This window comes from Leucopleurus acutus, assembly GCF_964270905.1.
Source record: "Leucopleurus acutus genome assembly, chromosome: 2".
Taxonomy (NCBI): Eukaryota; Metazoa; Chordata; class Mammalia; order Artiodactyla; family Delphinidae; genus Leucopleurus; species Leucopleurus acutus.
The window spans coordinates 164,889,440-164,917,221 of NC_139143.1; the positions used below are offsets into that span (position 1 = coordinate 164,889,440).

At 45.0% G+C, this 27,782-nt stretch overlaps 1 protein-coding gene across 1 annotated transcript in view; it reads right to left on the reverse strand.

Moving 5' to 3' along the window:
* The window catches only part of LOC309958667 (protein argonaute-1), a 29,391-nt gene extending 3,699 nt beyond the window's left edge, over window positions 1-25,692 (reverse strand). The window contains exons 1-15 of the mRNA XM_082834752.1: window positions 25,662-25,692; window positions 20,527-20,710; window positions 18,134-18,254; window positions 17,511-17,692; window positions 16,976-17,112; window positions 16,617-16,751; window positions 16,379-16,466; window positions 15,573-15,720; window positions 11,396-11,515; window positions 10,902-11,024; window positions 10,633-10,766; window positions 7,303-7,487; window positions 1,844-2,003; window positions 1,568-1,658; window positions 273-467 (exon numbers count right to left, since the gene is read on the reverse strand). Of these exons, the coding sequence (XP_082690878.1) occupies window positions 273-467; window positions 1,568-1,658; window positions 1,844-2,003; window positions 7,303-7,487; window positions 10,633-10,766; window positions 10,902-11,024; window positions 11,396-11,515; window positions 15,573-15,720; window positions 16,379-16,466; window positions 16,617-16,751; window positions 16,976-17,112; window positions 17,511-17,692; window positions 18,134-18,254; window positions 20,527-20,710; window positions 25,662-25,686 (2,028 nt within the window). The 5' untranslated portion in view covers window positions 25,687-25,692. The remainder of the gene's footprint in view (window positions 1-272; window positions 468-1,567; window positions 1,659-1,843; window positions 2,004-7,302; window positions 7,488-10,632; window positions 10,767-10,901; window positions 11,025-11,395; window positions 11,516-15,572; window positions 15,721-16,378; window positions 16,467-16,616; window positions 16,752-16,975; window positions 17,113-17,510; window positions 17,693-18,133; window positions 18,255-20,526; window positions 20,711-25,661) is intronic.
* Window positions 25,693-27,782: the final 2,090 nt, after the last annotated feature.

The following is a 27,782-nucleotide window of genomic DNA, read 5'->3' on the forward strand; positions in this document are numbered from 1 at the left end:
AACCACTGGTCTAAAGAATCAGTCTTCAACATGGACCAACTAGTAAATAGGCACTGAGGGTCTTTTATTACAAGAAGAAAGGTCTATCAGTGATTGTACACGCCATCTCTCAATTGTGAGCTCTGCTTCCAAGACTACTCCATTTAGCAAACCTCCCTAAGTAGTAGCACCTCCCAGTGTCAATAGCTCAGAAAAGACAGCAGTACTCTCTCTGCTACCATCAGGCCCCCTGGCCTCAATGTGAGGTTTTCTTGACCTATTGTGGGCCCTACCTGGGGGAGCTGGCCTTCAGGAACCCCATCTCGGTAGAAGATGATGCGGGTAGGCTTGAAGCGGGTGGACTTGTAGAACTGGATGAGCAGCTCACGTACCATGTAGGATAAGTCTTCAATGATCTCCTGCCGAGGTCGCTGCACCCGCACAGTAGCACAGTAACGGCTGGGGTGGGCATCCATACTGCCTACCACCTGATAACCAAAGAGGCAGGATCAGCTCCCAGAACCTCCACCCTCCCAACACTGTTAGGTTCTGGGTTTGGGGAAAGGCCTCTTAGCAAAACAACTATGCAACTGAATGAGGTTTTTTGGATTCAATAAGCCCTGGTTCAATCTCTGTTCTATCACACGTGTGGAAGTTACTTAATCCACGTGATCTTCTTGTTCCTCCTCTGAAATGGAGATAAGAATACCACCTACTTGCAGTGCTGTTGTAGCACATGTAAGTCATCTTGTACAGGGCCTAACACACAGTAGGTACTTGATAAGTTTGATTTCCCTACTTCTTGCAGAGGGGCATGTGAAGGTTTGGCACTACTAGCTCAAAGAGTGACCTCATTCAAAAACAAGTTTATCTTTTTTTTTTCAATTCAAGTGCTAATCTACGCTAGGAACCACAGTGAAGAGTGTTCTTGTGGGTGGTGGGAATAACATCATTTTCTAAGGGGACAATAGCCAAAGCCTACTAGGATGGATGGCCACAAGGAAATTAAAGATAAGCATAGTATAGGGTTCCCCACATTTACTGAGATAGGCCCAGTCTGCCTAGAGAAACTTGAGGGTTGAAGAAAGAGAAGTGGGAAAGAAGGCCTGGTCCCTTTAGCCAATTCAGAAGCCCCTATGAGACAGGGAGCAAAGATGTCAGGAGAGGGATTGGAGAGCTATCTAATCTACTAGGTGGATCAGGGGTAGGGATGGGGAAGAGTAAAGGACAATCGCAGCAACTAAGTAACTCCCTTAAAAGGGATTTCAGAGAAGAGATATGTTCATATTCCAAAAGTGGGCACAGAGAGAGAGAGAGGGAAACTCGAACACAGAACAAAAGTGATGGAGACAGGGCCAAGTCTCTGGCCACAGCCTACACTCTCACTGCTCTCTCTCTGAAAAGAAAATGCCATGCAGAGTTAGTTTTATTAAGAAACCAAGGGAGTGGTTAATGGGGATGATCAGCTGAAATAAAAAGATCTTGTGAAGGGTCAAGCACCAGAGCTAAGGGAAGGAAATCATGTGTAGTCTTGGGGGCCCAGAGCTAAGAGAAGAACCTTATGAGGAAGTTGGAAAGTAACACTCACTGCTGTGATAGAAGGTTTTTTCCCATCCCCTGCTGGGGGGTGTGTAACATCTGCTCCCAGGAATATCACTGGTTGTTGAAAGACAGCAGAGCTAAACAAGGAAGAGAAAACAAATGGTGAGGAGTTGGGTCTTCTCTTCCTAGCACCATCTAGCACCCACTTTGGTCCTCTCTCCCTTGTGTGTGATTCACTTGGCCTGGACAAGGTCCTATCTTTTCATCAATCACCAGTATGGTACCTTGTTTGACAAGGGCAAGTGGGCAATAGAGTCCATACCGTTGGTGTGGAACTAGGATGTTGTTAATGCCACCAAGTTTGACATTGATCTTCAGGCAAAGGTTGGACAGAGTCTGAGGCGAGGTCTTGACCACATTCTTCACTTGCACACACTGTGTAGCCATTCCCAAGAGTGTATCTCCAACACGCTTCACTTCAGCTATGAGCAGGGAGAGAACTGATTAGTGCATTCAACAAATATTTACTGAATGCCTCCTAGATGCCACGAAGTATATGAGGTGCTAGGGAACACAATGATGACCAGAAACACACAGGGTCCCTACTCTTATAGTGCTTACTATCCAGTGACTAATTTTAAAAATCATGAAAATTATAACAATGATAAATGCTACAACAGAAAACTCCATGGAGCTGTGAGAGCATATAACGTGGGGGTAATAACCTAGTCAGGAAAGGATTCTTGAGTAAGTAATGAGTGAACTGAAATCAAAAGGTAGAAGAGAACTTAGAAGGGAGAGGGAATATGGGAAAGAGCATTCCAGGCAGAGGGAAGAGCGTGCAAAAATGTACGCTGATAGGAGAAAGCAACATACATTTGAGAAACTGAAAGGCCAAAGTAACTACAAAGGAGAATAAAAAGGAACCATAGTGTGAGAGGAAGAATGTGGTCATGAGACCAATCTAGGGAAATGAGGGTAGCCTAAGAAGGCAGCTGTCAAGATGGAAAGAAACAGATTCAAGAGACTATATACGTAAGGGAAAATAATTTTTATGGATAACCTCTGAGTTTCTAGATTTTTATAATAGAACAGATAGATCATAAGTTCTTTTTGAGACATTTTGAGTTTGAAGTGTATTTTGGTCATCCCAGTGAGGATATCCATCACGCAACTGAGTATAGTAGTTGGAAGTTCAGGAGTAGTCTGAAATGGAGATGTAAATTTATGAGCTATTTAGGTACAGGCAGTAATTGTAAACATGATCTTGAGATCACCAAGGAAGAGAACAGAATGAAAGGAGAAGAGGGCTTAGACCTGTATCTCTGAACTCACAATACTTGCAGAACAGGAAGAAGATGAGTCTGCAAAGGACAAAAATTCAGAGAACCAAGAGAAAGATCAAGACAGTATTATATCATGAATGCCAGGGAAGAAAGAGTGTTTCAAGAAGGAGCAAGTGTTCAACTAAGTCAAATGCTGCTAAGAGATTGGTAAAATGAGGACCAGAATTTTGTGATAGTGAGGCAAAAATTAATGTATAGAGGCAAAAACTGTTTTTGGTAATACAAAGTACCAAGGAGGAGATGTAGGATCAATGAACGGTATGATATGTTTTCAATGGGAGAGATTTGAGAATGTTTAAAAAGCTAAAGGGATCATTTCTACTTCTAAGAGATAAAGTTAGAGGCAAACCAGTGTCTCTGCACATAACATTCAGAAAAGCCAAATAAAATATAGAAATCATCTTTTTGTAGGCAGTAGAGAAGTGCTAAGACAACAAGAACTGGAAGGGTTAACACTGCAGAGAGGGAGAGAATCTCACAGAGGTGAACCATCTGCTGCAGCTGCTTTTGCCCTGGGTACATGTGCTGATTCTAGGTGTGGGCAGGAGGCTGAGATTCTAGGCTTTGCACCAAAAGAGGAACCACTGCCAAGGGACAGAGAAAGCAACAGTTTCTGGCGAACACAGGCTAGTTCTAAACGTGAAAGGTTAAAAAAAACATTTAAAAGAAAACACAGACTAGTATCTTCATGACCTTGGGATTTCCTAAACAGGACTCAGAAAGTACTAGGCGTAAAGGAAAAATATTGACAAATAGGACTACATTAAAATTTTAAATTTCTGTTCAACAAAAGAACCCATTAAGAAAGTAAAAAGGCAAGCCACAGATATGTATAATACATATAAATTTAAATAAAGGAATTATAAAGAACATCTGTAAATCAATAAGAGAAAGGTAGTGAAGCCAGCAACAAAAGGAAAAGACTTGAGCAGGAACTTCTCAAAAGAGGCTCGTGAAACAGCCAATAGAAATATAAAAAGATACTCAACTTTATCAATCACCAGAGAATTCAAATTAAAAGCAAAATGCAGTATAACTAAACACCCATAAGAACGGCTAAAATGAAAGCGACAATACCAAGTTTGGTAAGGACATCAATAACTACAACTCTCATTTGCTGCTGTTGGAAGTATACATTTGTACACTTAAAATCCCTCCTAGTTACACACCCAATAGAAATGGGCATATATGTTCAAAGGACATGTACAAGAATGTTCAATGAAGCATTATTTATAATAGTAAAAACTGGAACCAACCCAAATATGTCCATTAACAGTAGAATGTATAAATACATGTAAATTGTGTTATTATCATATAATGGAAAAACTGTAGCAAACTACAACTAAACAAACACGGATAAATCTTACAAACATAATGTTGAGTGAAAGAAGCCAGACACAAAAAAAGGTACATGGTATATGACTCCATTTATATAAAGTTCAAAGACAGTCAAAACTAATCTATGGTGTTAGAAGCCAAAATAATAGTGGTTAACACTGATGGCGAGTTGTAGTGATTGGTAGCCTGGGATTGTGGTAATGTTCTACTATCAGAACTAGGTACTGGTTACCTTGCTAAGACATTTTGTGAGAATTAATTGACTGAACACAAAAGATCTCTATATGTATACTGTACTTCAATAAAAAGTTTACATTAAAAAAATTGTACCAGTTTAGTGGAGAGGAAGGAGTTAAAAATACTAAGAACAGGGTGAGGTATGGTAGCAGATTAGAACTGGACAAATGTGACACTATCCTTTTACACTCTCAGGGCAATCACAATGCATGTGGACCTTGCTGTGACCATCACTTGGCCTACCAGGAAGGAGGATGAAGGATCTTTGAAAGAATCTGACTGTTCCTCTTATCTGCAGGCTTAATGCCCCCATTACCTAAGTGGTATTCAATATAATCAAAGAACAGCATGTAAGTGGAAGAAACCCAAGGTCCTAATCAAGGTATGAGACTGGAGAGAGGTATAACATGACTGAGCCCAGGGAAGGGAAAATTTTCTGAGTAAGCACTGACTTCTCCAAGCATGCCGCACCATACTCCACATGCAGGCCAAAAACACTGGATTCTCCCTTTATGGAGGAAACCAGAAACATGGATAATTACTCAAGGCAGTTCTCCTAAAAAGCATCCGATAAATCAATAAGAAAAAGGTAGTGAAGCCAATGAAAAAAGGAAAAGACTTGAGCAGGCACTTCTCAAAAGAGCCTAGTGAAACAGCCAATAGAAATATAAAAAGACACTCCACTTTATCAATCACAAGGGACACCAATTTATGGCCCAAGAGAGACATGGACTGGAGATGAACCAACTTCCATAAGTATTGAGTATCATGTGAGCGGAAGGCTCTACCTTGGGTATATATGTGCAGAGGGAAGAAGATTTCAGAGCAGAATCAGATCCACTCCATGCTCAAAACAATATCAAGCAAGACCGTAATTGATCAGCAGCCTGATACAATTTCTAGAGGAATCCAAAAAGAGACGAGTTAATCCTGTAGGTAGGATGACAAGAGAAAGCTTCCAGGAATAAGTACATTTAAACTAGGAAGACAGTTGAAGGATAGAGAATAGAGGATAGAGAATTTTGAAGGATAGAGAATTTTAAGGGCAAGGTGGAGGATAAAAAGAGTACTTAAATATTCTAGGCAAAGGCAAATGATGTAAGCAAAACCAGAGACTAGACAGCAGAGACAAGGAATGAGCATTTAGAGCATCTACTATGTCACAGGCACTGTGTTAGATGCTGCATTTTATATAATTAATTAATGAGGCTGAGAAAGGTTAGATAATTTGCCTAAGACAGTAATCTGGCATAGCCAGGATTAAAATCCAGATCTATCTAATTCCAGAACAAGTCATCTTTCTGGTATGTGTGGCAAAGGGAACAGTACCTGAAGCTGAAAAGGTTAAACTAAGATCAGGGCCCTAAAAAACTTTTATTTTGTGAATGGGGGCTAATGAAGGTTTTTGGGGTTTTTTTGAGAGTACAATCACAAAAAGTCTCATCCAGTAACCTATACAAGATTTAAGAAGAAATGTTAGAACTAAATTGAGAAGAGTGGGTGGAGAGCAGGGAATACACCTTAATACTGTAAAAAAGAGCATTAGAGGTGAGGCAAAGAGAAGACAGACTGTCCCCAAAGTCTGGATGAAGGTACCCAGAAGCAACTGTGATGCCAACACAGAAGAGAAAAGTAAAGAGAAGGGCTTACTGGTAGACAGAGGAGACAAGCTAGTAAAGAAATGGTTCACCAAAACACTTTGTAAGAGAAGAGAGCACATACCAATGTATTCAGGATCTAGCGGTGTTTCTTTTCACACACAGTAGGTGATCAATAAACTCTTGTGGAAAGGAGATAGGTCAAAGGGAGAGATCGGAACTGCAGAGAGGTCAAGGGTGGAATCAAGATTTTAATAATACAATATAACATACAGTAACAATAGTTGGTGACTGAAACAACTGAAATGGATGAGAATTTCACTAGAATGAAAAGGCAGAGAGGGCAGAGTACAGAAATCTGGAAAATGCCAGGCATTCCTGGTAATGACAAAAACAATTAAGGAGAGACAGGAGAAAATATCAAGAAGTCAAGAGGAGAAAGGTCATTGGTGACTCTCTGCAGAGGAGGTTTAGGAGAATGGCAGAGGTAAAATAAATGAAAAAGGCTAAGGAGTAAGTGGCTGGTGAGGAAGTGGGGGTAGAAAATGTAGAGAACTCATTTAAAAACGTTGATGAAGAAAAACAAAAAAATAGGAAGAAAAAAGCTAAAGGAGATGGCATGACTGTGGTAATGTGCTCTAGGGTGGGGAATCTAAAGATGTTTGAGGGTTCAAGGGTCCCAAAGGTAAAAGGAAGGAATAGAAACAAGAGCACACGTGGGTTGAGTAAGATAAAAGGAGAGACACCTCTTCCTTTGAGGAGGAGACGTGGAGAAGGAAAAAAAGAGTAAGAGAAGAGCACTGAGTCACAGATGTATATAGTCATTCTCATTCTTAAAAGAGAGGAAAAGAGAGGGAAAGCTTCTCAAAAAGTCTCCATCATTCCCAGCAGTGGAACACCAACAGAACCACCACAAATTCTGCTTGGGTGTGCTGCCCTGTGTCTTGACAGACAATGCACTCCTGAGAATAGGAATCTGGACTGACCCATCTCTGTATCCAGCTCAGCTTAGCCTGGCATACACACCAGCACACAGAGGACCCCAGTAAATGTTACTGGGAAGGACTGTGAGCAGGTAAACAGGACCAGAGATGACTAACTGGCTCATATAGTCTAATATTTCTCCTCTAAGAAGAGCACTGACACTAAGGAACAGCTCTGGCTAGAGTCAAGAATCCACACTGAGTCGTCTCTAGGATCTTCCAGGGAGCTACCCTGAGAGGAGTCCTATCACCGTAATCACTGTCCCAACAGAACTGTACCATACACTGGCGTCTTCCCTGGCAGGATGACGATAATGAGCTGCAGCCCTGAGTAGGTGTTCTTGAGATGCCGGAACATGGGCTCCACGCTGTCTGCCCCCTGCGCATATTTGCAGAAGCAAGGCTGGCCCTGGATGGGCATCCCTGCATCCTTGGAAATCTTCCGCAGCTGGTCTGTGAAGTTCCTGCAGCACAAGTATGGTCATGACAGGAGGCAGGTAAGTCCCACTTTAATACCTCTAACCAAATGCCTCCATCTTAGGTGCCTAGCACTATAACAGGCACTGACAGATTATAAGATGAATGAGACATCATCACATCTAGTGTAAAAAGCACATTTACAGTTGGATAGGACAAGATAGAGCTTGCCAAGTGTTCAATGGTATGAGCAGAGAGCTGAGGGAGCTCAGAGAAGGGATCTGTGGGAATTCTCAAAGTCCCCCATGTTGTCCCATTCAAGCAGCTGGTTCCTATGTTTCAAGTCTACAGCAATAGGAAGATGCCCAAGAGGAAGGCCTCTTGGCTCAAATTAAAATAAATAAGGTTCCAACAGTGATCAGAGCACAGGAGATGCTCAGAAAAAAATGAGCTCCCTCCTCCCCTACTGGTTCTTTGAAGCCTGAGAGCAAATAATTAAACAAGCTTCTTTCTTTTGGCTTTAGAGCTTTACCCTAGGAAAGGAAGACAAAGCTGGAAGAGAGGGTTCACATGCAACAGATTAAAAAAAAAATCGAGCTACATAAATATAATGACAGACTGAAAGGAGCAGCAGGAAATTCAATTGTGAAAGTCCTGCATTTAGATTAAAAGCAACAATGTACAAATAGAGAATAAAAGCAATCGTTTAGGGGATGTTATTATATAGCATATAAATAGCAATAAGATGGATTTAAAAGCCTATACAGCGAGGAAATAAATTTTTTACTTATTAGTTAAAAAGAAAAAAAACCCGTAAGATTAATATAGTACAACACTGTTGTATAAAATTTTAAATCACTTATATACATATAGGTATATAAAATACATAAATTGGGTAGGAAGGTTATAATAATTCATGACAGTGACTGCATCAGAAAGGAGGAACGGGACTAGAATGGAGAATATAAAGGAATGTCAAATTTATCTTTACTATTTTATTTACTTTTTAAAAAGGATAAAATAAATATGACAATACTCTGGATGATGGACACATGGAGGTTTTCCATATTATTCTAATTTAAAAAATTCTTTCAAATAAACATTAGAATAAAAAATATAACCTATTATTTCATGTAAATAAGAGCCAGGGCTCTGATGGACAACCTAACAGTGTTTCTTCCATTTCTCTGCTTTGTATACAACTACAGTATAGCTATTTAAAAAGCCAAGGTGTTACCAGATTCCATCAATAAGTGGGTCTTTACTTCAAGGAAAGTGGTTTTCCCTATCTTCTATTACCAGATCACACTTGGGATATTATGTCCAGTGCTGGGGGCCACAAAGTGTTTAGAGAACTCTAGGATGGAGAAAGTCTTAAAATCCTGTCCTAAAAGTGATACAGCTGAGGTAACAGCTTCTTTAGCCAGAAGAAAATTCTGAGGGTTGACACTAGGACTCCCTTATACCTCCCCAATTACCAATTTCTCCACCTCATCTCTTCCCCTTTTGTCTCAGTGGAAAGGATGGCTTTTCCTGTGCTTTGGATCCCATTCCCTCATACACATGTAGGAACTTTGTTCTATTTCCTTTCTGGTTTCTCTGGGTTCTATTTTCAGCCTCTATTCACTATGCACATTCTCCCTGGACAATCTCATCCACTGCCACAGCCGAAAGCTCTCAAATCTTAATCTTTAGCCCAGAACCATACATGCAACTGGGTACCCTGACCCAGGTGTACAAGTCACATTTTTACTCCCTGAATCTAGGGATCATTGCAAGAAGGGGCTGTCTGATGAACTGACTCCTTCCAACTCTGAGATTCTAGGTTTATCAGTTTCTGTACCCCAAAATATCCAAAACAACAAATTGCTTCTCAAAAGAATGGGACAGGGGAAGGACACGGGAATGAGAGAGAAACACACCAAGAGTGGAGCTACCAACAATGTGACACAAAGGCACAGCGCTGAGAGCCTTTCTAATATTGGTTAAGGACCAGCCCTCCAAAGCCTGGCCAAGGCTAAGAGCAGCCTGGCTTAAATGGGGCTAAAATCCCAAGAACCCAGGAAAAGAGACAAGAGGAACACATTTAAGAGAAACTATAATTGTGTGGAAGTAGTTATGTATCTGTGAGGGGAGAAGGAGGGCCAGAGTCTCCATATTCATCAGGAGCTGCTGTAACTAATTCTTATGAAAATCCCAAGGCCAGCTGAACCCACCAGGGCACACATCTCTACTAATTCTCATCACTGCCCGAAGTGGGCAGCTCCACTGATTCTTTCTCAGCCCCAGAGTGCACTGACCTTACTCCAGATCCAGAGAAAAAAAAAAGCTACCACTTCAAAAGACTGCAGGAACACTGAACTGTACACTTTAAATGGGTAAATTTTGTGGTATTTGAAAAATATCTCAATAAAGCTGTTAAAAAAAAAGAAGACTGCAGGGGAAGGGTTGGTGACTTCTTCACTTACTTATTCACTCATTCAAGACCATTACTCCCCTAAACTGTTCCTTTAAACGATTTGGCTATATCACTTTCTTCATTGCTATCATCTACTCCCAGCCACTCAGCCACAGGTGGCTCAGAGGCCCTTACAATTCATGTTCACCTAATTCAGGTCACTTGGACCCGACTGAACAAATTCTGTGCACAGGAAAGGACAGCTCAGAGTACCAGCTGAACTTTTATTTCCAATTAGGAATATAAGCTTTGAAACCTCAGAACTGATTTGATTCCAATCTGACACTTTCTTGATATGCAAACCTTGTACAAGTTACTTAACCTCTTTGAGCCTCAGTCTCCTGAAAATGGAAATACCACCACCTACTCACTGTGAAGATGAAATAAGAGAACATAAAATTAGGTACAATGTTGGCACAAACATTATAGTCATCACTACTACTGTTTACCATCCATGTTAATAATTATAACAATAAAATAATTCAGGTCTCTCTTAGGAGATTCATGTCCTGAAATCATCATCTCTGACACAGATATGGCTCCTTATCAAGACTCCTGACCACAGATGGACAGAAAAGAAGCAGGCAGAAGTGTGAGCCAGACAGCACAGGTGGGGAGAGTCAAGACTCAGAAAGAACAGACTACAGATCAAATCGTGGCCCCCTGGGAGTAGAGGAAGTTAGGCAGCTCTAGGATCCTTCCCACCCTTCCATCCATACACCCAACCTCCTTACTTGAGCACTTCTTCTCGACACTGTTTTTGGGGTGCGAAGCAGGCAATGGCCCAGACTTTGATCTCAATTCCATTGTAGAACTGTTTCCCCCGCATGTCCCAGACACCTTGATTGGGTGTGGCAATGGCCCGGTTCTGGGGATAGGCAAAGGGGGCGTCCAGGTGAGCCTCAGTAGAGCCAGGTGCGTAGGGGAGCAAAAGCCACGGGCTATACAACCCAACCTCCCCCCACATGTCCCAGAGATGTTGTCTGGCCCTGACCCTGCTCACCCGGCCGCCGTACTGCAAGATGGGCGCCGGCAGCACTCGCCCCGTCACCTCCGTCATATCATCCTTCACCTTGATCCCAAATTCCTGGATGTAGGGATCTAGGTTGTAGCTGGCATTCTTCATCTGTAAGACAAAAGAAGGGGATCTCAGGAGAGCAGTAGCTTGGCAATACTGCTCACCTTCCAGGTCCCAAGCAGAAAGCCCTGAAGAACAGCTGAGGCTGGCAAGAAATAGCCCTAAAAAAGGGGTTGGGGGGAAGTGGAAGATGAGGTAAGTGGGAATGGATAACATAGGGAAGTAATACAGGAGAGAAAAAGAGATAGGAAACAAAGTAGCTACAGGGTCAAGAAGCAAGAGCAGTCCTATGGAGTCCCAGGTAACAAATCCAGACTTTTGTTTTCCTAAGGGTCCTGCCAGGGCAGAAAGGCAGCTGTGCTACCAGGGACTCCCATGACTGAGCAACCAAGCATACGTTTCTCTGCATCCTCACTGACCAGGCGGCTGATCTCCTCTTGTCTGTCTGGGGCCGATCTAGCTGTAGCCTTTATCATGGTTGAAGTCTGGTTGTCAGTCAGCTTCTTAATGCAGCGCTGCCCAGCCACAATGTTACAGACCTAAGGAAACAAGAATACGTACCGCTGGCCTGAGTATAGTTCACCCTATACCCGGAGCCCCATAGTAAGGGAAGAGGACTTGGCTGTCAGTCCTGGGAAATGGACTAGAAAATCCCTTGTTCATAGACAGGTAAGTTAGAAAATATCCACGTGCAATACAAAAGGTAATACAGCCACTTTGTGATTAAGAGCTTAGGATCCAGAGGCAGATCTGGGCTCAGGGCTCATATATTAAATAGGGAGAACAGTAACAATCTCCTAGGACTGTCTGGAGACTAAATTAAATAAAGCACTTAAAGAACCAAGTACAGTTCTGAACATTGTAAACACTCAGTAAGTTGTAGCATAAATTATTATTTACCAAAGGACCCAGTCTAGAGCTCTTCTTAAGACTAAAAAAACTCAATACACACAAACTGGATGCCTAGGTAGCAGACAGCTCTCCAATGGTAGCAGGCAGTCAGTCGTTCCACGCTGCAACACACCAGGAGAACCAGCAGTGACTCAACTCTTGAGCCCGAGCCTACAGATGATCACTGAGCCCTTGGACTATAGAAATCACTGTCTGTTGACTGACAGTGTGCTCTGTTGGTGTGAGGAACATCCTGCCACATGGTTCTCTGTATTGGGCCCAAGAGAACACAATGGAGATCAGAAAAGACTTTCTAGTGATATATAAGACTTCCATTGCCCAATATACTATATTCAGGAAGCAGTGAACAGGAAGCCTTTTGGCAAAGTAGAGAGAACTCAAGAACACTTGAGTTTGAAGTCTAGCTTTGCCAATTCTAGAAGATGCTACCTTGGGTAGGACTCTTAACCACTCTAAGGCTCTGCTTCTTTAATTTTAGCCACCGGAAAAAGCACTAGCTGTCTCCTGAAGCTGTTGTGAGGATTTAGATGAAATGAAATGTAAAACTTGTTCCCATAGGGCCAATACACTAAGTACTGCTTCTCTGCCTAACTTCCAGAGTTCATGCTGAACAATGGTAGGGAAAACCAGGACAAGGTCACCTGCCCTTAGACTCTGTACCTCAAAGAATTAGTCAATTCCCTTAATGAAAATCCAGAATTGTTAAAATTTGTGAGGTTGCTCTCTTGAAGGTAACTTAAAGTTGTAGAACTCCTTACGGATAATTTCAACTACAGAATCAACACTGGAAAAAAGACTAAAGCAGGGATGTAGAGAACTCGGACCCCTTGTGCATTGCTGGTGAGAATGTAAAATGGTACAGCTGCTGTGGAAAACAGTATGGTGATTCCTCAAAAAATTAAACATAGAATTACCATATGACCCAGTAATTCCACTTCTGGGTATGTACTCAAAAGAAATGAAAGCAGGGACTAGAACAAATATTTGTACGCCTATATTCATAGCAGCATTATTCATAATAGCTAGAAGGTGAAAGCAACCCAAGTGTCCATCAATGAATGAACAGACAAACAAAATGCGGTATATACATACATCGAAATGTTATTCAGCCTTAAAAAGGAAGGGAATTCTGACATATGCTACAATATAGATGAACCCTGAAGACATTACGTTAAGTGAAATAGGCCACTTAAAAAAAGGCCATATATTATATAATTCCATTTATATGAAATGTCTAGAATAGGCAAATCCACAGAGACAGAAGTAGATCAGTGGTTAGCAGGGGCTGGTGAGGAGGGCAGAAGGAATGGTAAGTGACTATTAATGGGTATGGGCTTTCTTCTGGGGGCAATGAAAATGTTTTAGAATCAGACAACGGTAATGGTTGCGCAACTCTGTGAATTAACTAAAACCCACTGAATTGTACATTTTAAGAGGGTGAGTTTTATGGAATATGAATTATATCTCAATAAAGCAATTCTAAAAAAAACCTATCACCTACAATAGCCTATGTGATTTGACCCTGTACCTCTCTCCAAAATCATCTCCTACTACTTCTCCCCTCATACACTACATACCAGCCACTAAGCCTCTGTCTCTCTAAGAAGATCCAAGCTCCCTGCTGCTTTAGAGCCTCTGTACTCACTATTAAACTCTTGCCTGGAAGGCTCTTCCTTCAGGTTGTAAAAGGTTGGTTCTATCTCATAATTTGGGACTCAGCTCAAATGTCTCCTAAAAGAAGCCTTCCCTGGTGGTCCAGTGGTTAAGATTCCGCACTTGCACAGGTTTGATCCCCGGTTGGGGAAGTTCCACATGCCGTCAGTGTGGCCAAAAAGAAAAAAAAAAAAGAAGCCTTCCCTGACCACAATAACTAAAGTGAATCTCCAACCCGCTCCACCCTTATGACTATCCCCTTAACCTGTTTTATTATTCTTATAGCACTTACCACCAACTGAAACTATCTCATTTATCAACTTATTATCTATCTCCCCCTTCTAGATTATAAGCTCCGTGACAGCAGGGACTTTATCTGTCTTGTTAATCTCTGCTTTCCCCACACCTAAGAGTGTATGACTCATAGTAGGAGTTCAATAAATATTTGTTAAATAAACAAGCAACAGTAAAAATCAAAATACATAAGTTATTCACCTTGGAAACTATTGTTTAAACAGAAGTAATGTCAATTTGCTAACAAATCTCAGCTTGCAGTAGATATTACCCAAAGCCTATCTACTTAGCTGTAATTGCCATTAAAGACTTCTGTTTACATCTCAGAGAACATACTGTCTTCATCCCACTTTCTGTGCATCAGCAGCTATTACTAAGTCAGAGTTCTCGGGCTTTGGGATCTCTTCTCCCTTCAGCCTAATTTCCTCTGGTTAGTTCTGAAATCCCAGAAGCTCACAGAAAGAAGGCTTAAGTTTTGGTCCCAGCTATCTGACTCCTGCTGCTAGAACAGAGTAGGACGGTCATCTAGGCTAGTGCTTTTCCAACTTAAATGTTCATATGAATCCTCTTTAGATTCTGTTAAAAAAGATACTGATTCAGTAGGTCTAGGTGGAACCTGAGATTCTACATTTCAAACAAGCTCTCAGGTAATACCTATGCTCTTGGTCCACTGACCACACTTTGAGCAGCACTAGACTAGACAATGAAGCAGTCAGAGACAGTTTCTCATTAGACATTTTGGCTAGTGTATAGAAAACCAAATACAGCCCAGTGGTTCTCCATTTGCATTCTATGACTTAATGCAAATGACTTAAAAGCATTACTTAAGTAATGACTTAAGTAATAACTTAAGAGCATTACTATTCTTTCCTTAATTGCAGAATTTCAAAGGTCTGCTGAAGCATAAAAATATGACAAATCTTGGAGCGAAAACTTTTTCAAAAGGAACACATTGGGTTTCCCTCGTGGCGCAGTGGTTAAGAATCTGATGCCTGCCAATGCAGGGGACACGGGTTCGAGCCCTGGTCTGGGAAGATCCCACATGCCGCGGAGCAACTAAGCCCATGCGCCACAACTACTGAGCCTGCACTCTAGAGCCCGCGAGCCACTACTGAGCCCGCGAGCCACAACTACTGAGCCCGTGAACCTAGAGGCTGTGCTCCTCAGGAAGAGAAGCCACCGCAATGAGAAGCCCGCGCACCGCAACGAAGAGTAGCCCCCGCTTGCCACAACTAGAGAAAGCCCGCGCATAGCAATGAAGACCCAATGCAGCCAAACATAAATTAATTAATTTTTTAAAAAAAGGAACACATTGATCACTGGGGATACAGGATTCACCTTACAGGTAACGTTCACGTCCATTTTCTGTAAAATAAAGTATACTTGTATCTTTAGGTCATTTAGATCCCCAGCTCCAGACAGGGAAAGAGAAATTAAGAGGACATGAGTGTAGGTATCTGAAATCTCTGTACTGAATGAACTAATTACTTATTAAACAGTAAATACAGCTTTTGCCTCTGCCTGGCAGTCCTGAAAGAATACGAGAGCAGGATGCGGGATAAGTAAAGAACTCAGCAGTTAAGAATGAGGCCTACATTTCACAGAATGACCTCTCAGAACATCAATTTTCCAGACCTAAAAATGATGAGAGACTACAAATGGAAGAATAGACCTCTGATGATCAGTGTGCAGGTACCGTGCTTGTTCCCCAGCCAGGCCATTACTTGGCAGTCTCACCTCTAGGGGCAGGTAGGTATGCTTTTGTTCCTGGCCAACTTGCAGGCAGGGCAGGTGGGGATACTTGAGCTGAAGGTTATATTTCTGCTTGAAATACTGTGCCACTGTGCACTCCACAGTCTGTCCACTCTCCAGCTGCAAGGGAAACCTGTTTGGGGGAAGGGAAAGAAGTGTCATAGCCTAGCATTCAGTAACACCTTTCTAGACCTACAACCATGGGAAGCGCCAGACTTGACTTCATCCCTATCCAACCTCTTTGAGCACTCCTACCACTCACAGGAAAGCAGAGGAAATACAGGGCTCCAAGAGTGAAGCCAAAGATTTGAAAGGCAAGTTCCACAATGGTCAGATCGTATCTGACTCATCTGTATGTCTAGTGTTGTGCATGAAGCCTGACACACAGTAGGCACTCACAGTCCAGCACAGTCTGAAGTGAAGGACGTATATGGAATCAGTGACAACTTTCCCAAGGGTCTAGCCTAGGATATCAACTTGCTTTTTCAGGAGGAAGAATAAGTTGAGAGAGATCTTAACATTTATAGAACTGAGAAAGAAGCCAGAGAAAGACACCTGCTCTCCAGTAAAGGCCCAAGAAGGAAAGGTGGAGACCAAGAAGGTAAAAATGGTAGGGAGAGTATCAATGGATCTGGGAAGGTTAGGGGAGGGATGCCAAATTCCCACAGCTTATCTTCAAAAACAGGGCTCATCCTCAGGGCCAGGTGTGGGTGCAGAGAAAGTGAACAGAGTATGTTGAAATATCAGCCCTCTTCCACCAACAGTATGGCTTAGCAGCCCTGTCAACTTACGTCTGATGGCTGGCAGGGCGGCGGGTAACATTACACACGCGGTATTTCCTCTTCATCTGTCCACAGTGGGTCACTTCCACCTTCAGGCCTGGGACACACACACTGCTTGTCAGGGTTGGAAAAGGTTGCTCATGTGCCCAGGCTTGGCCTCTCCCCTGAATATATCCCAAGGGGATTTCCTTTTAGGACTAAAGAGAAAGTAGCACTGATTCCCCTCCCCGCCTGGTTGGGTCCTCACCCTTGATCTCCTTGGTGAAGCGCACGCGCTGAGAGTCCGTGAGGGGCTTGGGCTGCTCATCTATGTTCCTGATGTCCAGCACCTCACACATGAACTCAATCACTGGCTGCGCCTTGTAGAAGGCAGTGGCTGAGACTGTGGGGACATGGTAAGTACAGCTCAGCTCAGGTTCTGTCTTCCAGAATAAATGGAAGCACTGCTCTTTACACCCTCTTCTTTATAGGGTATTGGGATGGGGGAGGGGTCCCAGGGCTGTAGGGATTAGACTAGGAGTGTGGTTACAGAGCTGGGAGGGATGAGGCTGGGAGTGTGGTCACTGGACTCAGGGTGCCCCTGGCTCCATAGCTCTCCCCACTCACCATCAATGTTGAGCATCATCTTCCACATGGCAGGGCGCACAGACTGGTGAAAGCCGAACCAGACCTCGCGCCCACCCCCCAGCGGGTGGTAGTAGCCCTCAGGCGGTGAGAAGAAGGAGCGGCCCACAGGGGTGTACCTGGCAGGGACAGGCAGAGAACTGGTCCCTCGGGCACAGGCCCCCACCCTGTGAGGCATCCTGGGCACGGAGGAGCCCTGGCCTGGAAGGCAGGACACCAGGGCTTTAATTCCAGCTCTGATCCTTTACTAGTTGTGTGACTGACCTTGTGCAAGTCTCTCCCCTTTTACTGCCCTGCAGGGACAGATGGGGTGAGGTCCAAAGGTATCTACAAGGGACAGGGCCAAAGCTTTAAACCATCTAAATGTATATGCACACTTGCCTGGTGTATGGTAGGGCTTCAAAGAATTTTTTATTTGAAAGGCACACGGTGGGACCTTAATATACGCTCATTCCCCTCCTCCTCCCACAGCACTTCTGCCACCACTTGTAGCCCAGATACTAACTACACCCAGTACCTCATGGATGCCAGGTGCCTCATGGCCACATCCAGGGCTTGCACAGACTCCAGGGGAACGGGGATCTGGCCACTAACCAAGGCCTCATGCAGCATGCGCCAGCTCACAATGGCTAGCCACTTGATGGAGACCTTGAAGATTCGATCCTTCCCTTCCCCAGGGATTGTCACCTCGAAGTCAACCTTCAGGAAAGAGAAAGGGCTGAAAGATTGCTGATGCTGTCCCACAGTCCAATATTCCCTGCCTTGCCCCTATTATCCTTCACCCCATAGATTTCCCAGAATCTGCTTCTTAAGCTGATAGGGACTCACAATGAAAACTTCAGAGAAAATCCAGCCCCTTAGTCTCCAGCCACCTTGGCTCAGTGTATCTGTCCCTCTCAACCACACTTAGTAGGAAGTCCCTTAGGTCTATTTTAAGTCTAATCTCAGTCTGTTTGGACAGGGACAGACATACAAGAGGCTAAATAAACATCAGCACCTACCCATCCCTCACCCTAAAACACACTTTCTCAGCACAAAAGACGAAAGGGATCTCTGGACTGCCAGACTCCAAACAGGCTTAGTTGAGTTCTGTCCCTCCCCAGACCCCTGACACAGGTCCAGCCTGACTCCCAACCTTACCCGTTCATTGCCAATGGGCAGTGCTGTGACAGTGTAAATGTTCTTCTTTCCATCATACACGGGCTTGCGATCACCAAAGATCTGAGGCTTGAAATGCTGGACCATGTATTCCACCACTTCCCTGTGGGGAATGGGAAAGGCCAGTGGAAGCTGAAAGACTACTACTTCAAGCTCTTGGAAGTACTTTAAACTCCAGGCAATGTCCCATCTACTATATTCTATCCTACCAGCTACTAATCTCTATTCTAAGCAGTGCTTCTCAAGCTTCAACATTCATATGAACCACCTAGAGATCTAAAATGCAGGTTCTGATTCAGCAGATTTAGAGCAAAGTCTGAAATTCTACGTTTCTAACACGTTCCCAGGTGATATTTTTGGTCCTCGGATCACCCAGGCTCCGAAGGACCTAAAAGAGTGGTTGTGAGTGCCTTCTGAGCAGAGGGGGAGGCTGAGGGGAGAAGGGCTTAATCTCAGGGTCTGTCCAGAATCAGGAACAAAATCTAGGCTGCTCCAATCCCCAAGCCGATAATCAAGAAAGGTAGATGGGAAGTGACCTGAATTGGAATAGGAATAAAGTGTGGAAGAAGAACCTCACCTCTTACATCTCTCTGAAGTCCTTAGTCCTACTACCCTGTTTTCTCTCCATTATCATCTCTTTCCTGATTTCAGTTCCTGTGCTCTGCTACTTAGATTCCAGAGTATCCATCTAGCCTTCAAAATCCCAGTCCATCCAACAATCTGAACTCTTTGCTTTCTAAACCAAAGCTCTTGAATACTACTGGATAAAAAGACTCAAACTATACACTGGAAGCAACTGTAAACACATGGTTTTAATGCCAATTAGGCCTCAGTGCTGCCCAGCAATCTTTTTCATATCTCTGATCACTTCCATCCTCATAGATTGTGTCAAACCTTCTCCACTACCCGCCTAACGACAGAATCCACTCCTACCTCAGATCAAAAAGCATCTTTAATAATTTTGAAAGGAGTAGAACATAGAAGGCAAGGCCACCCTCAAGTTCCCAGACATATAAACAAATACATTTATATACACTTGCCTCTTTTCCTCTTTCTTTCCTCTCACACTTGAAATATCCCTTCCATATATAATTTTTAAACATTTGAAAATACGTTCAACTTCACTCAGTAGAGAAATACAATTTAAAATTAGACCAAGATACAATTCTCTACTTATCAGAATGCCAACAACTAAAAAATCCAATATACTGAATTGGTGCGGATATGGGATGATACCTTACTGATGGGAGTATAAATTAAGTTGGTACAACTTACCTTAAAAAAAACTGGTAACATCTCAAACATTTTAAATGTATTATGCCAGCAATTCCAGCCTAGGAACTTATCCTACAGATACACTTGTATTTGCGTGCAAAAATGTATCTATATTAATATTCTTCTACACAGTTTCACTTTCGTAGCAAAAGTTTAGACTCAACCTAAATGTTCCTGAATAGATTTATTAAATAGGTTATAATATATCCATTCAATGGAATATCTATGAAGCTATGCAAAAGAATGAGACAGATATGTAGGTACTGATATATATTACTTTCCAAATTATATTGTTCAGTGGAAAAAAGCAAGGTGCAGAGCAGTGTATATAAGATTCTGTATTCTGTGTGCTTTAAAAATGTTCTGTAAACATATATGCTTGCATATGTATAGAAAAATATCTGGAAGTGTACTCAAGAATGGTAATAATGAATGCATCTGGGGAAAGGGAGTAGGAGACAGGAGGCCAGGGTAATACAAGACATTTTTCATTGCTACTCTTCCTGTAATATTAAATTTTTTTTTTACATTGTGCATATATATATGTGTCCTCCTGCCTCAGCAAGGACATCCCACTCACTCCTCTCCTCTCTGTCTTGTACCTTTAACCTCTCCTGCACTAGCTCCTTCTCGGTTTATAAACATACCCATGTCTCATTCTTAAAAACTTTTCATTTATTCATTTCAACAAATAATGAAATGCAGTAGGCACTATACTTGACCCCTATAATCTTCTCTAGCCAACATATTCCCTCTCTCCCCATGCTTCACTATCAAGCTATCTAGAAAAAAGCTATCTGTTCTCACTATCCCTACCACATTACCTTCCACTTATTCCTTAACTCACTGTTAGATTACTAGCCCAACTCCTCTACTGAAACTACTGTGGCAATAGGTACCAATTGTCTCCTAATAGCCAAATCCAGTGATGTTTTTCAACGTTTACCTTACTTAGAATCTCTTCCCCAAGAACTTTCTTGAATTTGGTGATATCACCCTCTACTAGTTTTTCTTTTACCCCTCTGGATTCTCTTTTAAGGCTGTGAGACTCAGGAAAATAAGGACTACTGGACTTAGTGGCTTAAACGTGCATTACTTACCGGTTGACTCTGCGAGGACACTTATCTGGCTTGATATCCACCTCGTAGTGGTAGACGTCAATCTTAGGGATGTCCACTTCAAAGTAGTTGGCCAGAAGCTTGATTGGTTTCCCCACGGTGCCAATGCCAGGCCGGCGAGGTGCCTGGAACACCTGCTGCAGGGGGGGCAGGTAGGTGCCTGCAGCTACAAGACAGAGAGGCTGGTGAGGGTAGAGTCTGGTAATTTCCTTACCACTCTGATCAGAGAAGGCACAAGGCCTCCTAGAATGGGAGCAGCAAAGTGCAGGAAAAGCCTCTTTCCTGACTACCCAACCCAACTGAGGGCTTCCACTGGCTGAAACAACCCAGGCTCATTTTTTAAAAACTCTTTCCAGTTAGGAAAATTACCCTTGTTGTCTATCTTAAATTCATCAAATGAGTATGTAATATCTTCCGATTACATGTTAAGTAGACGGGCTAAATCTGGCTCTAGTAACAAAACTCTTTCTTCCCTCTACTAGATGAAGACTCCTTCAGGTATCTAGCAGACCCAGAAAGCCTTATTATCTGTCAGCCAGATGCTCACTTCACTCATCACCATCCTGAACACAAAATAGTATCATCTTAATGCTTCTCTGCACTGCAGGCAGGAGGAAGACCTAAAGAAGGCCAAGTGCTGGGGCGGGCGGAGGGGGGGAGGCCACGCAAGGAACAGGGCAGTGTCTGAGAAAAGATTAAGGCAACCGAATGGCTGAGGATGGAGCAGAAAAGGAGAAAAGGCTAAAAGGATGGATTCTGGAGACTAAGGAAAGGAGAGAGGCTGAAACACGGAGCTGGTGAAGAGGCTGGAACTGGAGGTCACAGCCCAAAAATGCTTGAACTGGGAAGGAGGAAAGGCTGGAGTTAGGGCTGGGGCAAGAGAGTTTAGAGTTGAGAGCCTGGGCAAGAAGCAAGGCTGCAAGTGGGGAGACAACGAAGAAGTTCAAAAGAAGAAAAAGCTAGGGAATGAAGACAGGCTAAATATAGGAGACTGAGGCAAGAGTAAACTAGAGTAGAGGATTTGGGAAGGAGGGGCAGACAGTAGCATCCTGGAGAAGACGAGATTACTGCTTCTGGGAAGAAGAATACAAGATTCTTTCCAGGCCCACAGCTCCTTCTACACAGAGGGCCCAGACAGTAGCAGAAGGGGTTTAAGACAGAGGCAGCCCTTGGGAAAGGGCTAGGTCAGGGCCAACTCCCACTACTTTCTCCTCTATTGCTACCAGGCTGATTGCTGCCCCTGGTTTTATTTTCTAGCTTGAGGGGAAAGGGAAGAAAAGAGGAAACTGCCTAAGAGAACCCTCCCTCAGCATCTACTATTGTCTTTGCCAGCAGAGGACCAGCCCAGGTGGGAGGAAAGAGGGACAAAACAGCCCAGAACCTCCCATTACCAGAGATCTGCTTTCACAGTTGGCGAGGCTGGGGGGATGGGGCATATCCTCAGCAGGGGGGTCAGGAAGAGGTCAGAACCATTCAAGGGAGGGGCCTGCTTTCCAGAGCTAAGCTGCTGTGTCTCCTTCTAACCACCTGTCAAGCCTACCCTACTCCACAGACAGGGAAACACAGACGGGAATGGCAGCCCAGTCTGGGGAGAAAAGGCCTTCAGGATTCAGCTACCTGGGGAAGTGAAAGCTTAACTACTAGCACCTGGCCACATACCCCAGAAAGAGCTGAACAGAAATTATACACAAGCCACAGATAGACATACACATCCAAACACATACTTAGACCTGGACAGTGTACCTTCATACACATACCCCTCACCAGCCTAGATTGTGAGATCTTCAAAGATACAGGCTGTATCTGCCTTGGTCACTGCTGAATCTCCAGCGCCTGGCATATAGGTGTTCAATATACAGATACTAAATGAATTAACAAACAGATCCATAGACACACCACAAAGAACACACAAGCATACACAGCACACAAACACCTGCACACTGCTCAGAAACAATTATAAACCCAGCACAGGACAAACATGACCCTAGTGGAAGTAGCTGGTAAGAGATACCCTTTCCCTCCCCAAGTTCTTACATTCCATTCACCTCCTTAGCCTCCCAGGCTGAATAATTGTTAGGAGCCTTGGGAGAAAGACATCCCCTAGAGCTAGGGGCTGGGTAGAAATGATGGGGGATGGGACAGACACTCTAGCCTCAAAACCTTCTCTTTCCCAGAAACAGGACTACACACCAGACTTAGCCTTAGGCACCCTCCACTCCTAGGAGGCTTTGGAAAAACAAGGAGCCCCCACCCTCCCCTTCATACCCAAACTAGGGAAGGCAGGAGGAAGAGAGAACCTCTCTCCCACTCCACTCCCCTGCAAGCCTTACAGCAGTACAAAGTTCCTCCCCTAACCCCACCCTGCCCCCAGCTTTTAGTCTGAGAAAGGGAGACACTTCCCTTCAGACCCAGACAGGGACAGACGGCCACTTTGTGATGCAGATGAGGGCCCCAGCACAGAGGACAAAGCTTGGGCCTTGGGGGAAAGGGGCGGGGCCCTTCCCTGCAGACAAAAGCATGGAGGGAGGGGCTATGAAAAGGACACTCCCCCTCCCCCATCCTCAACCAGCCCTGAGAAGGAAAAGTAACAGAGCTGAAAGGCCTGGCTCAGGGATTCCTTCCCTGCAGTTCTGAGGCACACATACCTCCCAATAAGCTAGACAGCCCACTCAAAAGACAAACTCAAGGTTGGGTTAGCTGTCCGGTAAGCAAAGAGTAAAGGGCCAATCGCTCCAAAAAGAATTTGTCCACACACTGAGTACACGCAAATTATTAAATATCCACACATGTGCTTAACCATTTATGTTCACACTGGAATGTGATTCAATTCAAAAAATAAAGACGTACTTGTGTCAGGGCCTAGACATTGGTTGGTTCCACAGATAAATCAGACACCACCTCTACCCTCTGGGAGCTCCCAGTCCAGTATATGTACTTGTAACACACCTGAGCACAGAAGGCACACCTGGCCATAAGCCCAGTGAAGCCAGCAACAATACCTTGCTTTGTGTACGTACTGTGTCCTCAAACCTCCAAGAAAATAGTCCGAGCCTAGGAAGGAGGCAGTTATGGGATCCCTCCACTCACAGCTTCCAGAATGAATTTCAATTACACCTTTTGATGAGGTAAAGCCTGCCTCATTAGGCTACAGCCAACTCCAGATACCAGGCTCTAGTTCCTTCCCTAGAAGCTATAAATATGTAACATGAACCAGAAAAAGTCAACTTTTTCATCACTCTAGAGGCCATTAGGAATTCACCATAACAGATCAATCTGGTATGGGTGCCAGCTCCCAGCAATCCATCTGGACCTCTGGGACCTCTACTACTCTAGTCCCTGGGTTGCTGCAAGTAGTCTCCAGCCCAGAAAACCAGGAGCGCTCCTGGAATGGAGAAAGGGGCCTAAGGGAAGGAGGAAGTAGTTTTCTGAAGTCAGTTGCTCCCTGCATTCCACCTTAAGGCTTACACAGCCTTTACAAGGTTGTTTTTGTCCTGGGGAAAGTAGTCACTAAGTACTTATAGATCACTGAATGGATGACTCGAAGAATGAGTCGGCAGGAGCTATTTCCTTAAGGGGATTAGATCTGGTATAAAAGACAAAGATGCTTCAACCAGAAATGAAATTCCTGTCCCAAATGGAAATCCTATTCCCACCCCGAGATCAAATGGAAGGAAGTAGTGAGACAAGACCTAAAGGATTCCCAGGTCCAGACTGCTCCTCCCATCAAAAGGGTAAGAGACAGGACACAGGAGGTGCCACCACTACACAACACATCCAGGGACTCTGGTCTTCTTGGGGCAGCCTTGCCTCAGTTTCTCCTCTATTCTTACCACCTTTTCTCCTGATTGTAAATAAGGAGAAGTTAAGGCTATCACCTGGGACACCATGGTGAAGGCTATAGACTTCCCCCTACCCCAAACAACGTATTTGTGACAAAAGGCTAGCTTGACGACCTTGGGTCTAATAACATGGCCCTGACAGTTTCTGGGGAGTAGAGAGAGGAAAAAGAAAAGATACTCAGTGGAGGACAACAAACATAAAAATATTAAGGTATAGAAAGATTAGGCTGTCGACTCAGGAGACATTCAATAGAGAGGTCATTTTCCTTGGATTAAAAGATCCCAATTCTGCTCAAACCAGGCAGAAAACCCCTTCTAGGTAAACCTGGTCCTGGCCTTGGTACCTCAGTAACCAACACATTTTTTAAGGTCTGTCTTCAAGGGGGACCCGTCCATAACCTAAAACATTGCTTCCATCCCAGTCTTTCCTCATCCCAGTGGCAGAATAAGGCACTTTAGCAGTTTCCCTCAACCTATTCTTGGCAAATTATGACTGAAGGTTTTCAGGGCCAAGTGCAAGAGCCCCAAGATGGGGAAGGGGCCCATTTCCACTTGTACTCTGCCAGCATAACCTAAGAGAGACTGCAGCCCAACAGTGCGCTCCTTTTTGCAAGCCAACCTGCGGGTCTGGGGGTGGGGGGTTCGTTCGGGCGGCCACGCCCCCACCACATCGGGCAACCCGTTCCAGCTGCCACCTCCGCGCATGCTCCGGCGCCTCCGCTCCATCTCCCTAGACTGTGGGGGGGGGGGGGATCCCGGGGCTGGATCCCCACCCACTGCCCCCTGACCCTCGCCCCCGCGTCAGGCCCGGCTGGGGCGGAGCTCACAGCCCAGCTCTGGCGCCTTCTCCCAAAAGACATCAGCCCAGCCCAGCCCGGCTGAGCCCCCGCCCCTGGCATGCGGCAGCTCTGGGCCCATCTGTGTCGACCCCCTCCTCTCCTGGACACCTGGGGCCCGCCCCCTGCCACCTGCCGGGCCTCTCCCTAGGCCTCCCGGGATCTCCGAGTGTCCTTACGTGCGTTCAGGCCCTTCTCCCAGAGCACTTCCCACCTCCAGGAGTGCATACAGCCTCCTTTGATAAATGGCCCCCGTCTCTGAGCTCCCTTCACAAGGTTTCCCCCGGAACTGCACACAGCCCCCTTCAAACTGGGCCCCCCATCTCATAAGAGCCCCTTTCCTCACTCAGGAAACCTTTCCTCACTCGGAAATCCTGCTCTTCACGCGGGAGTCCCCTAGTCCTTGGAGCATGCACCGTGCCCCTCTGCCGGGGGCCCTTACCTGCTCCCGAGGGTCCCGCTTCCATCCCATATACCCGTGCGGAGGTCAGGCGGCCCGGAGACTGTGGAGTCCAGCGTGAAGGGCCTAGGTACCCCGCACTTTAGCTGCTTGGGCTCCCGGGCCGGGCTCGGCTACCCCCCCAAGCCCGGCCGCTCGCGCCGCCGCCCCCGCAGCCTCCGTTGCAGCCGCCGCCGCGGAGCCTGCAGCAGCTCCCCAAGCTAGCGCCCGGCCCGCTGCCAGTGCGCAGGCGCGACCGCCAGGCCCAGGGGGCGGACGGGAACGAGTCAAACGGGGCGCTCCGACAGCAACAAAGGCCAATGGAGAGGGGCGGGGGCACCGGGGACCGGAGGCAGCGGCCCCTGGCGGTCACCCGTCGCCATGCAGCCCGGCGAGAGGGCTCCGGTAGAGGCGCCGCGGAACCACGCAGTGGCTTAAGTGGGGCGGGGCGGGAGGACAACCCCCCGCAGCAGCCTCCGGCCTTGTCTTTTCCCCAAACCTGTCCCTCCAAGCCTACACACAGCCTCCCCCCTTCACACAGGGCCACGCGCACATTTCCACCTCATTCCCAGGTCACCCTCACACACTCCGAGAGCCCCGTCACCCAGGGGCCCTGCCTCCCACCTCTCCTCCCAATCACCCTCATCCTTCAAGCCTCGGCTGCAAAGCGATTGCCTCCGCGAAGCCTTTCTCCGTCCCTAGTCACTGAACTCACTGACGCCACCCTCTCTTCCAGGCCGACTACCGGGCGCTGAGACCACAGATATGAAAGAGACTGCCTACCCTGGAAGATGTCGCAGTCTCAACTTGAGTGCAGCTCCTGAGCTCTACCTGCGGGACCTGGTAAACACCTGTCTCCACTTTCTCATCTACAGCTCACGCCTCAACTCAGTCAATCCGTTTCTGCCCTCACCATGTCACTTAAAACACTTTTTGTGTCGAAATTCAAAGGATAATTTTCAACTCTTATTTCTCTGCAGCATCTGACACTTTGCCTCTCCTTCCTTTTTGAGGCTTCTACTTGGCTTCAGCATTTTCTGAGGTCTCCTATTGCCTAAGCCCTTTTCAGCCTTCTTCAAGGGCCCCCCTCTTGCTTTTGATTCATTAAATAACAGTGTTCACCATGGTTTCAAACCCACCTCTCTTCTCATTCCACTCTCCACTTTTCCCTTAAAGGTCTCATCCATTCTTATGACTCAACTATCCTTCCAAATCTCTATTTCCAACCATGTCTCACACTCATATTTCCAAGTGTCTGCTGGACAGCTCCACCTGGATCTACCAGCACTTCAAATTTCAAGAGTCCAAATCCAAACTCTATCTTTCCCCCACAAACGTGCTTGTCCTATACCTCCTGTCTCTGCGAAGGGCACCTTCATCCCAGAAATGACAGTTTCTCTCTCTCCCTTGCTTCTTCCCCTATACAGCTGTTCACAAAGACCTGACATGTTTACCTCCTGAACTGCTCTCGCATGATCTCCCTGACATTCTTCTGATGGCTCCTTGTGCTGGTGCAGACCTTTACCATACCTTGCCAAAGTATCACAATCACCTCCTTGCTGGTCTCACGGTTTCGGGGAACATTTCTCCTATTTGGTCTGCATCAATTGATAGGTGGTAAGAGACCCCAGCTCAAACATCACTTTTCCATATATTCATTCATATGTGTGCATCATCCATTTGTATTTTTTGATGCCTACTTTACACTAGATGCCGTGCAGAAGGCTAGAAACTTAAGAGAGAGACCATATCCAGTTGCTACCCATTGGGAAGATTAATTTCTGACACTTTTCATAGTATGCTTTGCTTTTCTCTAGCAGAGGTTCTCAAATAGCAGGCATCAGAATCACCTGGAGGGCTTGTTAAAACACTGAATGTTAAGCACCACCTCCAGAATTTGTGATTCAGTAGGTCTTGGGTGGGACCCAAAGAATACATGTTTCTGGTAAGTTTCCAGATGGGGCTGCTGCTGCTGATCTGAGGACCACATTTTAAGAACTACTGCTCTACAAGATAAAGTTAAGAACAAAGACTCTAAAGCCACACTGTTTTGGTTCCAATCCTGGTGCTGCCATTTACTAGCTGTGAAAATTACTTAACTTCTGTGTGTCGCAATTTCCTCCT